Raw genomic sequence first — 15836 nt, 5'->3', positions numbered from 1 at the left:
GGATGGAGAGGAGCGCACCAGTGGCTGTTAACTTGTTAAATGTAGCCGGCATTCATAAGAGATCGTAATTTTCACTATACATAGCAGCACTGATACACTGCTATTTATAGTACAAGTGATCATATTATTGCAACTTCAAGTCCCTTAAGGAACTAACTACAATATAGTTAGAAATTTTAAAAAATAGTTTTTACAAAAATAAAAATAGATACCAATAAAAGTAAAATTAATTGAGACATCAGTAGGTTAAATGTTTTTGAATATCCAAATTGAATCAGGAGCCCCATATAATGCTCCATACAGTTCAAGATGGCCCCATAAGATGCTCCATACAAAATACACCCCATATAATGCTGAACAAAGGTTAATAATGGCCCCATAAGATGCTCCATAGAATAATATGCCCCATATGCTGCTCCATAAAGATTATGGCCCCATAAAATGCTCCATAGATTATGCCCGCATAAGATGCTTCATAGATTATGCCCCCATAAGATGCTTCATAGATTATGCCCCATAAGATGCCCCATAGATTATGCCCCCCATAAAATGCTCCATAGATTATGCCCCCATAAAATGCTCCATAGATTATGCCCCCATAAGATGCTCCATAAAATACTCCATAGATTATGCCCCCATAAGATGCTCCATAGATTACGCCCCATATGCTGCCCCATAAGATGCTCCATAGATTACGCCCCCATATGCTGCTGATTAAAAAAAATTGACATACTCGCCTCTCGTCGCTGGGGTCCTGAGCAGGCGGGGACACCGACGCGCTATGGAAGACAGGTGCCGGTGTCACCGCTGGCTCAGGGTCCCAGCACCTGCGATATTCACCTGTCCCCGGTCAATCGCCCTCTGCTGCCTGAACGTCACTGACAGAGGACGCGGAGGACATAGTGGGCGCAGCGATGGAAGGGGACAGGTGAATATCGCATATACTTACTCCCTCCTAGCGCGTTCTCTGCAGCCCCTGCGCCTCCGGCAGCTCTTCCTTCCTTCAGCAGTCATGTGGTACCGCTCATTAAAGTGATGGATATGAGCATATTCATGACTTTAATGAGCGGTAGGTACCACGTGACCGCTGAAAGAAGGCGTGGGAGAAACAGAGGGGCTGCAGAGACGGCCCGGGGGGGGGGTAAGTATGATCTCTGACACCCCCACCTCTCCTCCCCCTCCGACACCCGGTATGACTCAAGTATAAGCCAAGAGGGGGACTTTAAGCTAAAAAAATGGGTTGAAAATCTTGGCTTATACACGAGTATATACGGTATACAAAAAGTTAAAATCACACCCCTTTTGCCCCATTAAAAAAAAACAACAAAAAATACACATTTGGTATTGGTGCGTTCTTAAAAGCCCAACATATAGAAACATAAAATAAATTAATGCGATTTGTACATGGCATAACGAGAAAAAGAATCTAAAATGCCACAATTTGTTTTTTTTAGGCCGCCGCAACATTGCAATAAAATGCAATAAGAGGTGATCAAAAGATCGTATCTACCCCAATATGGCATCAGTAAAAACATCAGCTCAGATCGCAAAATATAAAGCCCTCACATAGATCAATATCCTGATAATGTAAACCGTTACAGATCTCTGAAAGTGACAACGAAAGCAAAACTTTTTTTTACAATTTTCCGATTTTTTAATTAGAAAAACAAAATAAAAAACTAACTATACATATTTGGCATCTGTATAATCAAACTGACCTGGAGAATCAAATTGCCAGGTCAGTTTTACCATATAGTGAATGTGGTAAACAAAAAAAATTGCAGAACTGCACTTTTCTTACACTTTCCACAGACTTTTTTTTCCAGGTTTCCAGTGCATCACATGATAAAAAAAATTGTGTCATTCAACTTGGACGGAAAAATAAAAAAAGTTATGGCTCTTGGAAAGGGAGGGGAAAAAACAAGAAATTGTCCGGCAAGAAGGGTTTAATCACAAACAGTGACACTTAAATGGCTTGCTTGCGAGATGCTATCATTTTCACTATATACTGTAAAGCTGTGGTATTGAAGTATGTAGAACTAGCAATGAAACGCAGGTTTGAGAATAAAAATATACTGCAAAGTATTTTTTTTTTTTTAAAAGATAAAAGTGTAAAGAGTCAATTACCCTTTTTTACCATCAAAAAAAGCGTTGGGCATTCTCTCCTTCGCATAACTTTGATCTTTGAGGGTACGTGCACACGCTGCGGATTTTGGCCCTGTGGATCCGCAGCAGTTTCTGCTGCGTTGTACAGTACCTTTTGTGTTGTAGTAACCACTGAGTCTGCTAGGGGGCGCTGTGTGGATGTCCCAGGAGAAAGGATGAATGGCAGAATACGGAATGGCCGTTATGTATCCCAAAGTGGGTGGCTTTGGGATGGAGACTTATGTGTTGTTCAGCAATTATATTGCTGAGGTGTTGTTTCAATGTATAAGGGAGAAGTCTCCAGGTAACTAGAGAGATGGGCGGACCTGGCTACCTACAAACCCACCCAGGGGGTGTGTTTAAAGTACTGTTGCAAAGAGTGTGTAAATGCCTGAAGGACCTGTGATGAGGTCATAGTCATGTGACCCGGTGGGCGTGGCTATGAACCATATAATGTGGCCAGGGTAGGTCACATGGGGGTGAATGCTGGGACCTGGTTGGTCCAGTGTGGAAGGTCCCGCTGAGATGGGGCTTCCTGCCTGACAGCACGTGTGGACACTGTGTTTAATGGCTGCAAGTGCCTGAGAGTTCCCTGGAGGGAATGAATGTCTGCAGTATGGAGAAGAAGCCATGAGAGAACCCTGACGGGGTGAGACATAACTGTGAGGCTGAAAAGCCTGCGTATTGGACATTGCTAACAGAGAGAAGCTCTGTCATTGACGCTATGCCGTTTATATATTGCTGGTCATGGTTTATGATGTTTAATAAACCGCACGGACTATATTGGCTTATGGAAAACCTGTGCCGGATCTGATTTTGTGGCTGCCAAGCGAGTGATCCCCTACTTAAATGACAGTGCTACCTCACATTTTATTTTCTATGGAAAACGCTGTGCACATGCTGCGGATTTATCAGCGCGTATTTGCTACGGTTTCAAATCTGCAGCATGTCACTTCTTTGTGCGGAATCCGCAGCGGTTTTACACATGCTCCACTGTACAGGTGTCAAACTGCAGGTCTTTTGACCTGCGGATTTTGCAAAATCCGCATGGAAAAATCCGCAGCCCAATCCGTAACGTGTTCAATCACCCTTAAAATACAGTAGTAAGGTAAAAAAAAAAAAAAAAAAAAAAAAAAAATTGCAACACCAGGATTGACTTTTTCAAAACATCGTACATACACCTAAATGGTACCAATGTAAACTACAGCTCACCACACAAAAAACAAACTGCAAAACAGCTCCAACAACCAGGGAAAATTAACCCCTTAGCGACAGAGCCAGTTTGCAGCTTAACCCCTTTCTGCCATTAGACGTACTATCCCGTCCATGTGCCCTGGGACTTAACTCCCAAGGACGGGAGAGTACGTCTAATGCGATCAGCGGCGCCCTCTTGGTGAGCGCCGCTGATCGCGGACGAGTGTCAGCTGAATATCACAGCTGACACCCGGCACAATGTGTCAGGGGCGGTCACGGACCGCCCCCGACACGTTAACCCCTTGTACACCGCGATCAAGCGATCGCTGTGTACCGGGGGTTAAAGGGAAGCATCGGCAGGGAGGGGGCTCCCTCCGTGCTTCCCTGAACCCCCCACGGCAGCGCAATGTGCAGCGCTGCTGCGGGGGACTCCTTCCCTACAAGCCCCCGGATCCAAGATGGCGACGGGGGCCTTCGGGGGCCTGTAGGGAGCTGACTTCCTCACTGCCTGCAAAGCGCAGGCATGAGGAAGTCTGCAGAACTGCCTGTGACAGATTGCTGATCTGTCACAGTGATCTGTGATGTGACAGATCAGCGATGTGTCACAGGACAGTGATGTCCCACCTGGGACTATGTAATAAAGTAAAAAAAAAAAAAAAAAGTGTAAAAATAATTAAAAAAAAAAAAAAAAAAAGCTAAATAAATTAGTAAAAAAAAAAAAAAAAATATTCCCCAATAAATTCATTTTTTGAAAATAAAAAAACCAATAAAAGTACACATATTTGGTACCGCCGTGTCTGTAGCGACCCGCCCTATAAAACTGTCCCATTAGTTAACCCCTTTAGCGAACCCCTTAAAAAATAAAAATATAAAACGAAGCAAAAAATAATGATTTATTATCATACCACCGAACAAAAAGTGCAATAACGCGCGATCAAAAAGACGCATATAAATATCAATGGTACCGCTGAAAACGTCATCTTGTCCCGCAAAAAAAGAGCCGCCATACAGCGTCATCCGCAAAAAAATAAAAAAGTTATAGCTCGCAGAATAAAGCGATGCAAAAATAATTATTTTTTATATAAAATTGGTTTCATTGCAAAAAACCGACAAAACATAAAAAAAGACCTAAATGAGGTATCGCTGTAACCGTACCGACCCAAAGAATAAAACCGCTTTATCAATTTTACCGCACGTGGAACGGTGTAAATGCACCCCCCCAAAAGAAATTCATGAAACGCTGGTTTTTGTTCATTCTGCGTCCCAAAAATCGGAATATAAAGCGATAAAAAAAGTCACGTGCCCGAAAATGGTATCAATAAAAACGTCAACTCGTCCCGCGAAGAATAAGACCTCACATGACTCGGTGGGTCAAAATACGGAAAAATTATAGCTCTGAATATGTGGTGATGCAAAAACTATTTTTACAATAAAAAGCGTCTTTTAGCGTGCGACAGCCGCCAAACATAAAAACCGCCATAAATAGTAAATCAAACCCCCCGTTATCACCCTCTTAGTTAGGGAAAAATAATAAAACTAAAAGAAAATGTATTTATTTCAATTTTCCCATTAGAGTTATGGCTAGGGTTAGGGTTAGGGCTAGGGGTGTGTTGGGGTTAGGGTTGGAGTTATAATTGGGGGGGTTTCCACTGTTTGGGCACATCAGGTGCTATCCAAATGCAACATGGCGTCTGATCTCAATTCCAGACAATTCTGCGTTGAAAAATTCAAATGGCGCTCCTTCCCTTCCAAGCTCTGCCATGCGCACAAACAGTGTTTTACCCCCACATATATTGTATCAGCATACTCAGGACAAATTGCAAAACAACTTTTGAGGTCCAATTTCTCCTGTTACCCTTAGGAAAATAAAAAATTGGGGGCAAAAATATCATTTTTGTGGAAAAAAAATGATTGTTTTATTTTCACGCCCAGGCGTTATAAACTTCTGTGAAGCACTTGGGGGTTCAAAGTGCTCACCACACATCTAGATAAGTTCCGTGGGGGGTCTAGTTTCCAAAATGGGGTCACTTGTGGGGGGGTTTCCACTGTTTAGGTACATCAGGGGCTCTCCAAAAGCAACATGACACCCGCAGACCATTCCATCAAAGCCTGCATTCCAAAACGTCACTACTTCCCTTCCGAGCCCCGACGTGTGCCCATACAGTAGTTTTCTCCCACATATGAGGTATCAGCGTACTCAGGACAAATTGGACAACAACTTTTGGGGTCCAATTTCTCCTTGTACCCTTGGGAAAATCAAAAAATTGGTGACTAAAAGATCATGTTTGGGAAAAAATAAGATGTTTTTATTTTCACGACCGGGCGTTATAAACTTCTGTGAAGCACTGGGGGGTTCAAAGTTCTCACCACCCATCTAGATTAGTTCCTTGGGGGGTCTAGTTTCCAAAATGGTGTCATTTGTGGGGGGTTTCCACTGTTTTGGTACATCAGGGGTTTTCCAATCGCGACATGGTGTCCGATCTCAATTCCAGCCAAAAACGTCAAATGGCGCTGCTTCCCTTCCGAGCTCTGCCATGCGCCCAAATAGTCATTTACACCCACATATGGGGTATCAGCGTACTCAGGACAAATTGAACAATAACTTTTAGGGTCCTGTTACCCTTGGGAAAATACAAATTGGGGTGAAAAGATCATTTTTGTGGAAAAAATATGATTTTTTAATTGTACCGCTGTACGTTATAAACTTCTGTGAAGCCCTTGTGGGTTCAAAGTTCTCACTACATATCTAGGTAAGTTCCTTGGAGGGTCTAGTTTCCAAAATGGGGTCACTTGGGGGGGTTTCCACTGTTTAGGTACATCAGGGGCTCTCCAAACACGACATGGCGTCCAATCTGAATTCCAGAATTGCGATCGGATGCCATGTTGCGTTCAGAGAGCCCTTAATGTGCCTAAACAGTGGAAACCTCCAACAAGTGACCCCATTTTCGAAACTAGACCGATTAAGGAACTTATCTAGATGTGTGGTGAGCACTTTGAACCTTCAAGTGCTTCACAGAAGTTTATAACGTAGAGCCGTGAAAATAAGAAATCCATTTTTTTCCACAAAAATGATCTTTTCGCCCCCAAATTTTTATTTTTACAAGGGTAACAGGAGAAATCATACCCCCACAGTTGTTGTGCGATTTGTCCTGAGTATGCTGATACCCAATATGTGGGGGAGGAACCACTGTTTGGGCGCATGGGAGAGCTTGGAAGGGAAGGAGTGCCATTTTGGAATGCATACTTTGATGGAATGGTCTGCGGGCATCATGTTGCGTTTGCAGAGCCCCTGATGGGCCTAAACAGTGGAAACCCCCAACAAGTGACCCCATTTTGGAAACTAGACCCATTAAGGAACTTATCTAGATGTGTGGTGAGCATTTTGAACCCCCAAGCGCTTCACAGAAGTTTATAAACGCAGAGCCGTGAAAATAAAAAGTCTTTTTTAATTCCACAAAAGTGATTTTTAGACCCCAATTTTTAGACCCCCAAAGTTGGTAAACAGTGGAAACCCCTCAATTCTTGCTCCAACCCTAACCCCATCACACCCCTAACCCTAATCCCAACCCTAACCCTAATCCTAATTCTCCCTAACTCTAATTCTAAACCTAGCCCTAACCCTACCCTAACCCTTGCCCAACCCTAACCCTAGCCCTAATGGAAAACTGAAAAAAAAAATATATTTTCTTTATTTCATTATGTTTGCCTATATAAGGTGGTGATAAACGGGAAGGGGGGGGTATGTACTATTTTTTTTATTTTGATCACTATGATCGTTTATCATAGTGATCAAAATAATGAATGGAATCTGCCAGCCGGAGCCGGCAGATTCCCGGCTGGCGCACTGCGCAATGCGCCCGCCATTTTCAAGATGGCGGCGCCCATCGGGACGCGGGACCACCGGGAGGGGACGGAGGACCACGGAGAGGTACCGGGGGGGATCGGGGATCCTATTTCTCTCTCCTCTGATGTGTGATCACATCAGAGGAAAGAGAAATTTAATGCATAATCGCGGCTTTTTTTGCGGTTGACGTTATAGGGTTAATAACAGCGATCGCAAAAGCGGGGTCGGTAAAAATCGACCGATTCATGTTCTCTGGGGACTCGGCTACCCCTGGCAGTCGAGACCCCGGAGAAAATCCGACACTGGAGGGCGCTATGTACTTTCTCCACAGCGCCGTGAATTAGCGACGATGTGGTTTTAGTACCCTTAATTATCGCCGTTAAAAGGCGTATCGGCAGTCGATAAGGGGTTAAAGGCAGAAGAAAACAATTTTTGTTTTGTTAATAGTACAAATTTTCTCAGCTACCTAAAAAGGTAATTTAGGCCTCTTTCACACATCAGTTTTTTGCCGTCAGGCGCGATCCGGCTTTTTTTTTTGTAAAACCGGATCCGGCAAAATGCAATGCCGGATCCAGTTTTTCCTCATTGACTTGCATTAGCGCCGGATGGCATTGCGTTTCATCCGTTTTTTGCCGGATCCAGCAACTTGTCTCATTCCGGCGTCTGGAAAAAACGGCTACTGTAACGTTTTTTGTCTCCGGCGAAAAAGCCGGAAGCGCCGGATCCGACGCTTCCGGCTTTTTGCTACAATGAAAGTCTATGGGCGCCGGATCCAGAAAAAGACGGATCCAGCCACCGGATCCGTTTTTTTAAGTCTGCGCATGCTCAGATCCAATTGGCCAGCCCCCAGGAAACAGATATAACCTGCTAGACGGATCCAGCAGAAAAACGGATCCGTTTCTACAGTTCTCCAAAATTTATGCCGGATCCGTTTTTTCTAAAAATAGCCGGATCCTGCATGACGGCAAAAAACTGATGTGTGAAAGTTGCATTAGACAGACCCCTGACTGGGCCATAGACCGTAAAAAAAAATGTAATTCACAAGAAGCGTTGTCTATTATTTTTCTGAACGTGTCTGCTTGTTCCTAAGGCACAGAAGAAAACAATTTTGTTTCTGTGCCAGTCTGTACAAACAGACACGTTCAGAGAGGGGAAAAAAAACATTATTCACTTGAACTCCGTTTGTGTCCCAGTCTTTGACACTGTCGGGGGTCCATCTGTCTCCCGTTTAAAGGGCGAAAAAAACCGCAACTTCTGAATGCACAGTAGAAATGCAGTGTGAACGGGACCTTATTCAAAAGTACAACTTGTCCATCAAAGAAAAGTCCTTAACATTGTAATATCAATGGACTTTGCCTTAGATATTTTACACTATTACAGAAAAAAACAAATGCCAAAAGAAAAATTGAGTCAGGCATTCACCTTATCCCGAATGTGAATGTTCGTTAAGTATTCAGAAGGAACATGGAAATCTAAAAAAAAGAAATCATGAAAAATTAATCTTAAGACAGTAGTTACCGCATTCATTTCTGACACATTTTCAACTTAAAAATAACCCCAATATTTGTATGAAACACAGTATAAAAATTAGATAAATGCCTTATAGGAGAGGGGGGGGTGAAGTATTTAAATGGCATACCGATATCTTGCGGTCGACATGGTGAAGATGCCCACGGCGATGCAAATTTCGGATAAAGGTTTCTGGGGTTAAAAGTGAAAAACACATACATAAAATCATTATTGAATCCACTCAGAGTAAAAATCTTCTTACAAGGTTAAGGGCTACTGTGTTTTCCAGGTAGATTTTTAAAGATTTCATTTAAACATTTTAAAAAGAAAAGAATGTTCTTCAGTCATTCCAGATTTGCTGTTCATTTGATGGCAGATATACAGAAGAAGGCATGTGTATCATAGTGAAAACAAAATTCTTAAAAGGTGGACAAGTGTGTTAAGGCTATGTGCACACGCTGCGGATTCACCAGCGGATTTTTCCGTGCGGATCCGCAAGTAAATTGACCTGCGGTTTTACCTGCGGATTGGCCAGCGGTTTTCCCCTGCAGTTTGACACCTGGACAATGGAATAGGTGTCAAACCACAGAGGAATCCGCAGAAGTGTCAATTCTTTCTGCGAATTTAAAACCGCAGCTTTTCCGCACTGAAAAAAACGCAGCATGTGCACTGCGGATTGTAAATCCCATAGACTTACATGGTACTCTACACTGTCTGCGGAACTGCTGCGGATCCGCAAAGGCCAAATCCGCTGCGGATCCGCAGCAGAATCCGCAGCATGTGCACATACCCTAAAGGGGTTATCCAAGGCTACTGTTTTTTTATGCCTCATGTGGCTAAGAATTGACAGACAGGTAGCTGAGGTAGTTGCATCCCACAGGCACCAAATACCTCAGTTAGTGTAAAAGCAGTAGGAGAAGCAACCAAAAACTCAACATATGTACCAACCCAACAACAAAAGGCCGTAGGCCCAAAAGCCGTACAACCAGTTAGGGAGGATGCTGTGTCCCCCCAAAGAAGGCTCCAAGAAAGACTCTCTATATCGCTTCATTGGGGGACACAGGTAACCATGGGACGTCCCAAAGCAGTCCCTAGGGTGGGAAACAGAAGGAACACAAATAAAACAGACTTAGGTTGGCCGATGCGTAACCGCCGCCTGCAGCACATTCCTTCCCAGGCCTGCATCAGATAAGGCATGGGTATGAACCCTGTAAAACCTCACAGAAGTGTGTAATGATGAACAGGTTGTAGCTTTACAAATCTGTAAAGCCGAAACCTGGTGACGAACTGCTCAGGAAGCTCTTACCGCCCGGGTGGACTGAGCCTTTACCCCCCCCCCCCCCAAAGGGAGCTGTTTGTCCTGAGCGCGGTATGCCTCCAAAATTGCCAAACGAATCCAACGGGCAATAGTGGACTTGGAAGCTGGGAGCCCCTTCCGATGACCTTCAGAGATGACAAATAGGGCATCAGAGGGGCGAAAGGAAGCAGTCTTTGATAGGTAGACTTGGATAGCCCTGACCAGATTCAACTTGTGGTGGGATTTCTCCAGAGGATGAACCAGAAAGGGACACAGAGAGGGAAGGACAATTTCTTCATTCATTTGAAAAAAAGAAACCACCTTATGTATGAAGGAAGGAACGGGCCTGAGAACTACCTTGTCCTGATTGAGAATCAGGAACAGAGAACGATAGGATAGTGCCGCTAACTCAGAAACTCTCCTGCTGGATGTAATGGCAATCAAAAAGGCCACTTTCCATGACAGGAGAGGGGCCGGAATGTCTTCAATGGGCTCAAAAGGAGCGCTCTGAAGTGCGCCGAGGACAAGGTTAAGATCACATGGATCTATCAGAGGGCGATAAGGTGGAGCTAGGTGGGTGACTCCTTGAAGGAAAGTCTTTACCTGGGAACAAAAAGCCAGCTCTTGCTGGAAAAGAATTGACAGGGCAGAAACTTGACCCTTTAAGAGTACTAAGATAAACCGGAACCAAGACTCACTTGTAGAAACTCAAGAATGGAAGGAAGATAAAAAGACAGAGACCAAATTGTTGTCCTCACACCACAGAAAGAAGGCTTCCCAGCATCTGTGGTAAATATGCGAGGATGCTGGTTTTTTTTGCCCTTATCATGGTCTGAATGACCTGATGAGAAAACCGGCCTCCGTCAGGACTGTGGCCTCAACGGCCATGCAGTTAAACTCCGAGACTGAACACTGGTGGAGAGGGGACCTTGTGAAAGAAGATCTGGATGGTCAGAAAGCCTCCAGGGAGCGTTCATGAGCATGTTCACTAGCTCCGCATACCAGGCCCTTCTTGGTCAGTCCAGAGCTACCAGGATTACAGGGATTCCCTCTGCCTTTATCTTTTTTACAACTCTAGGAATCAAGGGGAGAGGTGGAAAAAGATAAAGCAGTTGTAATTGGGACCATGGGATCACTAGGGACATCACAACCAATGCCAAGAGGATCCCAGGACCTGGCTACAAACTGAGGAACCTTGTGGTTCATCCGAGACACCATCAGGTCGACGTCTGGAGTGCCCCATCGCTCAGAAAATCAGCTGCCCAATTTTCCACCCCCGGAATGTGTACGGCTGATATGGCGGAAACGTGACACTCTGCCCATCGCAGAATCCTTGTTACCTCTGTCATCACCTGATTGCTGCGAGTCCCTCCTTGATGGTTTATGTAAGCCACCGCAGTGGTGTTGTCTGATTGAATTCGGACCTGGTGGCCTGCTAGGAGGGACTGCCAGTGGCGAAGGGCAAGAAAAATTGCCCTGATCTCCAGAAAAATGATGGGAAGAGTGGCTTCTCGGACGTTCCAGTGACCCTGTGATGTGTGATGACAGAAGACCACTCCCCAACCGAGGACACTGGCATTGGTAGTGATGACCTGCCACCAAAGAGGGAGTAAAGATTTCCCGCACAGGATTGAGGTGAATAGCATCAACCAGGTTAGGGATTGCCTCACCTTGAGAGGCAGTAGAATGGGCCGGTCCAGGGAGACGTTCCTCTTGTCCCAGGTAGACAATAGGGCCAATCTGAAGAGGACGAGTATGAAACTGGGCAAAGGGCACTGTTTCCATGGCAGCAATAATCTTCCTCAGGAATCTCATGCAGGACCGCAGGGGAAGAGGAATTGGGTGCTTTAGAAGGTGAATTTCCTGGTAGAGAGACAAACTTTTCCTTTGAAAGGAAGACACGGGGCCTTGGGTCGCGTCAAACCTCATCCCCACAAACACCAGGCGTTGAGCTGGGGTCAGGGAGGACTTTTCTCAGTTGACAAGCTGAGACGGACCAGAGTGTCCAAGGTGATCTGAAGGCTCAGGTCACAGTCTCGGCGGGACAGCCCCTTGATCAAAAGCTCGTTCAAGTAAGGGATAATGAGAATCCCCTTGGAGCGAAGGATCGCCATGACCGCTGCCATCACCTTCATAAACACTCTGGGGGCTGTGAACTGGTAGTGATCCTCGTGGATCGCAAACCGCAGGAATCTCTGATGCTGAACACACACAGGAATGTGAAGATAAGCATCCTGAATGTCTACAGAACAAAGAAATTCTCCCGGTTCCATGGAAGCGATCACTGAACGGGGGGGGACTCCATCCTGAAATGGCGCATCCGAACGTGACAGTTCACTCGCTTGAGATTCAAAAACGGACAGAGTGAATGGTCTTTCTTCCGGACTACAAAAAGATTGGAATAGAATCCCGAAAAGCGTTCATTCCAGGGAACCAGTATGAATACTCCTGTGCGTAGGAGGGAAGAGCGGGCCTGAAGAAACCCTGGAGCCCGAGACGGGAGTCTTGGCGGACGAGACAAACATCTTCCGGGGGGGGATTTTGTAACCGGACAAGACGCTCTCTCTCTGAACCAGGCATGGTCGACAACCATGCGGAGAAGGAGCTGACCTCCCACCCTGGAGATACTCCCGGGTGGGGGTGACCAGTCACTTAGAGAACGTGTTGGCACGGGACCCAGAACACTTGGAAGAATGACCCCTTGATCGCCAGTGAGGTGCAGGTCTGAAGGAGGGCTTCTTCCTTTCCCCTTGGGCAGTAGAATGGCCCTGCAGGGAGAAAGGAACAAAAATGAAGCGACCTCTTCCTACGGAAAGGACGATTAGGTCTGGACTGGGGAAGAGAAGTGCTCTCTGAAATTATGTAAGGTTTTTTTACCTGGAATTTTTATACATAGAGTGAGATATGCGATTGTATACTACATGCCTCAGTGGCGCCTAACAACGGCAAGGTCAGATTGCTTCCCCTTTTAGGGTTGCTATAATAACTAGATATGATATCGGTATTTTGTCTTATTCCATAAATTATGCAGGGATATTAGGTACCTTTTTCATGCATTTTGGTGTGCTTTTTCACACTACATATATACATTATTTTTAGAAGGATTATTTTTCCGTGCTTATGGTCTGTGCATTTTTCCCCGTTGGGGTATGTTATGAGTAAATTATTATGTATTCTGTAATTTTTATAAAAATTGGAATATTTTGATATTCAATAAAATTGTATTTTTTACATGTTTAGTTGGTTCGCTTCCTTTGGGGATAATTTGTGAATTCTTTTTACCCCAGTGTGTATTACTGTGTTTGAAGTGCCAAAATTAGCTTAAAGGACATTCCAGTGTCTTGATCAAGGACTCAATCTGCCTATCCATAGCTTTAAGAGACACACCGTCCAGCAGAGACAAGACTGTCTTGGAAGACATGCAAGAGACCGGGGGATCCACATTAGGGGATTCTACCCATTTACCAACAAGGTCTGGGCTAAAGAGATAAAGAATGTCTAGCTGCTTCCTTCCCGAAAAGCGCTTTTCAAAATGTTCCCAGTGTTTAGCCATAATTGCTTCAAATTGCCTGTGATTGGGGAAGGCTTATGAAGGACGTTTTACCCGTTTGAAGGACACGGCGTGCTTGTAAGCAGGAGCCTCGTCCTCCTGTAGGTTAAGAGTATGGGTAATTGCCGAGATAAGGCTATTGACCATATCCTGTATTTTTGAGACCTGGTCCGTATGAGACGCAGAGTGAGAATCCGCATCCGACCCGAAAACTGCCTCCGAGAGGGGGCAAAAGGAGAGGAGAGCATCCTAGGTGATGCTAAGGGACCCAGGGAACTGAATGAGGAGCTGGAAAGAGCCCGCTTCTTTGCTTTGTACCCGATCTGTCCCTGTGACGGCCATGGTCAGGTGCATGCGAATCGCCGTGAGAGGCATTCAGAGCACTGGTGGCGGCAGACAAATGTGGAAGATGCTCCAGGACCTGGAACAGGGACTGTGATACTTTTGTCGGGTCAGAGACCGACTGTGACATGGCAACAGCCAACTCCGAGGGGAGGGATAGGCACTCATCCCAGGCGTTAGGGGGCTTCTGTGGGCCAGATTTGGTGGAAGGGCTACAGGATGGACAGAAGTGGGAAGGCTGACCTGAGAACCTCTTTCTTTTACAAAGGGCACAGCACAGGCATAATGAACCACAGTAGGTTTAGAGGAGCAACGAAAAGCCTATGCAGGGATGGGCATAAGTCGAGCATTGGTAATACTGCTGAGAATGGGCTATATAGGGAACAGAGAAAGAGGAGAGGGAGAGGGGTAGAGCCTACTCGATGCCAGCGACGGTCTGCAGATGACTGCAAGGTTAGCTGTGTCCCCCTGCGGCAGATGACTTCAGGCTAAATGCGGGTCCGACTCTGAGGCTGCAGAAGATATGTAGGAGAAAACAGTGTCTCAGACCAAATTACGTCTGCTGAGGCACAAGAAAGCTGAAGCATTGGCTCAGTAGCGTTACAGTAAGCAAGATACAGAGTGTGGACGTGACTAAGAACGCCGGCCGGTGAAAAAGAAAGAATCTGATTGGCTTACACGCTTGGGGGCGTGTCAGCCAGGAGGATAAGCCGGTCGGCAAGAAAAGAAGGCGCCCCACCGATTGGAGAATCGCCGGGGGGGCGTGTACCGGCAGGGAGAGTTAGCTCCACGATAGGAGCAATACAAGTCGCTGTGAAGACTCTCTGATCTGGCAAGACCTCATATTGGACAAAAAAAAACAAAAAAACGCAAAGTTCAAACGCACAGTGGTGAGTGGCCGGGGATTCGGGAGGGGAGGCGCGGCCAGGATGAAAGAAGTATGTCCCCAAGATCTGGTGTAATAAGGGGGGGAATATACAGGTGCCGTCATGGGCTGTGGAAAAAACGGCTACTGGTAAGTAACCTTGGTGTTTTCCCGTCTCCCATGATGGCACACATGCAAGACTTTGGTAGAATAAGACACCTTAGGGAGGGACCACCGCTTGTAGCACTCTTCTACCAAAGGTTAGGTCAGTAGAGGAAGATAGATCAAGTCGGTAGTGCTTAAAAGAGGTCGAAGGTGAGGACCAAGCAGCGGCTTTACAAATCTGCTCAATCGATATCTCAGCCTTCTCTGCCCAGGAGGTAGCCACGGTTCTGTTGGAGTGAGCCTTGATGCCTTCTGGAACCGGAGCGCCACTTGCAGAGTAGGATAACATAATGGCCTCCCTGATCCATCTGGCAATGGTACTTTTAGCTACTCCGTACCCTTTTCTACTACCCTGAAAAGCTATAAACAGGGACCGATTTTTCCTCCACTGACTAGTTATTGACATATATTGTAATATGGCTCTCCTTACATCCAATGTATGGAACTTTTGTTCCCCAGGGTTTCTAGGATTATTACAGAAAGATGGCAAGGAGATCTCTTGAGTCCTATGAAACTTTTGGACCACCTTGGGGAGGTAGGCCGGGTCTGGTCTTAGAACCACTCGGTCATCCAAGATCTGCGTATATGGAGGGCATATAGATAGAGCTTGTAGGTCGCTCACTCTACGGGCCGATGTTAAGGCTACCAATAATACAGTTTTAAGTGTGAGTAGTTTTGGTGACAGTTCTTGTAATGGTTCGAAGGGATCTTTGGTTAAAGCCTCTAAGACTAGATTCAGGTCCCAGGGTGGCATCTTTGGGATAATGACCGGCCTCGACCTACCACAGGACTTTATCACCCGGGACACCCACCTATTGGCTGCTGGGTTGCAGAGCTGAGACTTGGACTTGGTTGCAGAGCTGAGACTTGGACTTTGAGGGTGTTAGTGCTAACCCGAGCTGCAGCCCCGACTGTAGGAATTCTA

General features: G+C 45.6%; 1 protein-coding gene across 1 annotated transcript in view; it reads right to left on the bottom strand.

The window, feature by feature from the left end:
• CNOT2 (CCR4-NOT transcription complex subunit 2) overlaps nucleotides 1-15836 on the bottom strand; it is a 131619-nt gene that overhangs the window by 29117 nt on the left and 86666 nt on the right. Inside the window, exons 11-12 of the mRNA XM_073555522.1 lie at nucleotides 8823-8884; nucleotides 8606-8655 (exon numbers count right to left, since the gene is read on the bottom strand). Of these exons, the coding sequence (XP_073411623.1) occupies nucleotides 8606-8655; nucleotides 8823-8884 (112 nt within the window). The remainder of the gene's footprint in view (nucleotides 1-8605; nucleotides 8656-8822; nucleotides 8885-15836) is intronic.

Source organism: Dendrobates tinctorius, unplaced genomic scaffold (assembly GCF_039654945.1).
Source record: "Dendrobates tinctorius isolate UK_male_01 unplaced genomic scaffold, ASM3965494v1 ptg000224l, whole genome shotgun sequence".
Taxonomy (NCBI): domain Eukaryota; kingdom Metazoa; phylum Chordata; class Amphibia; order Anura; family Dendrobatidae; genus Dendrobates; species Dendrobates tinctorius.
The sequence above is the reverse complement of the archived record's forward strand: the minus strand, read 5'-3'. Positions and strand labels throughout refer to the sequence as shown.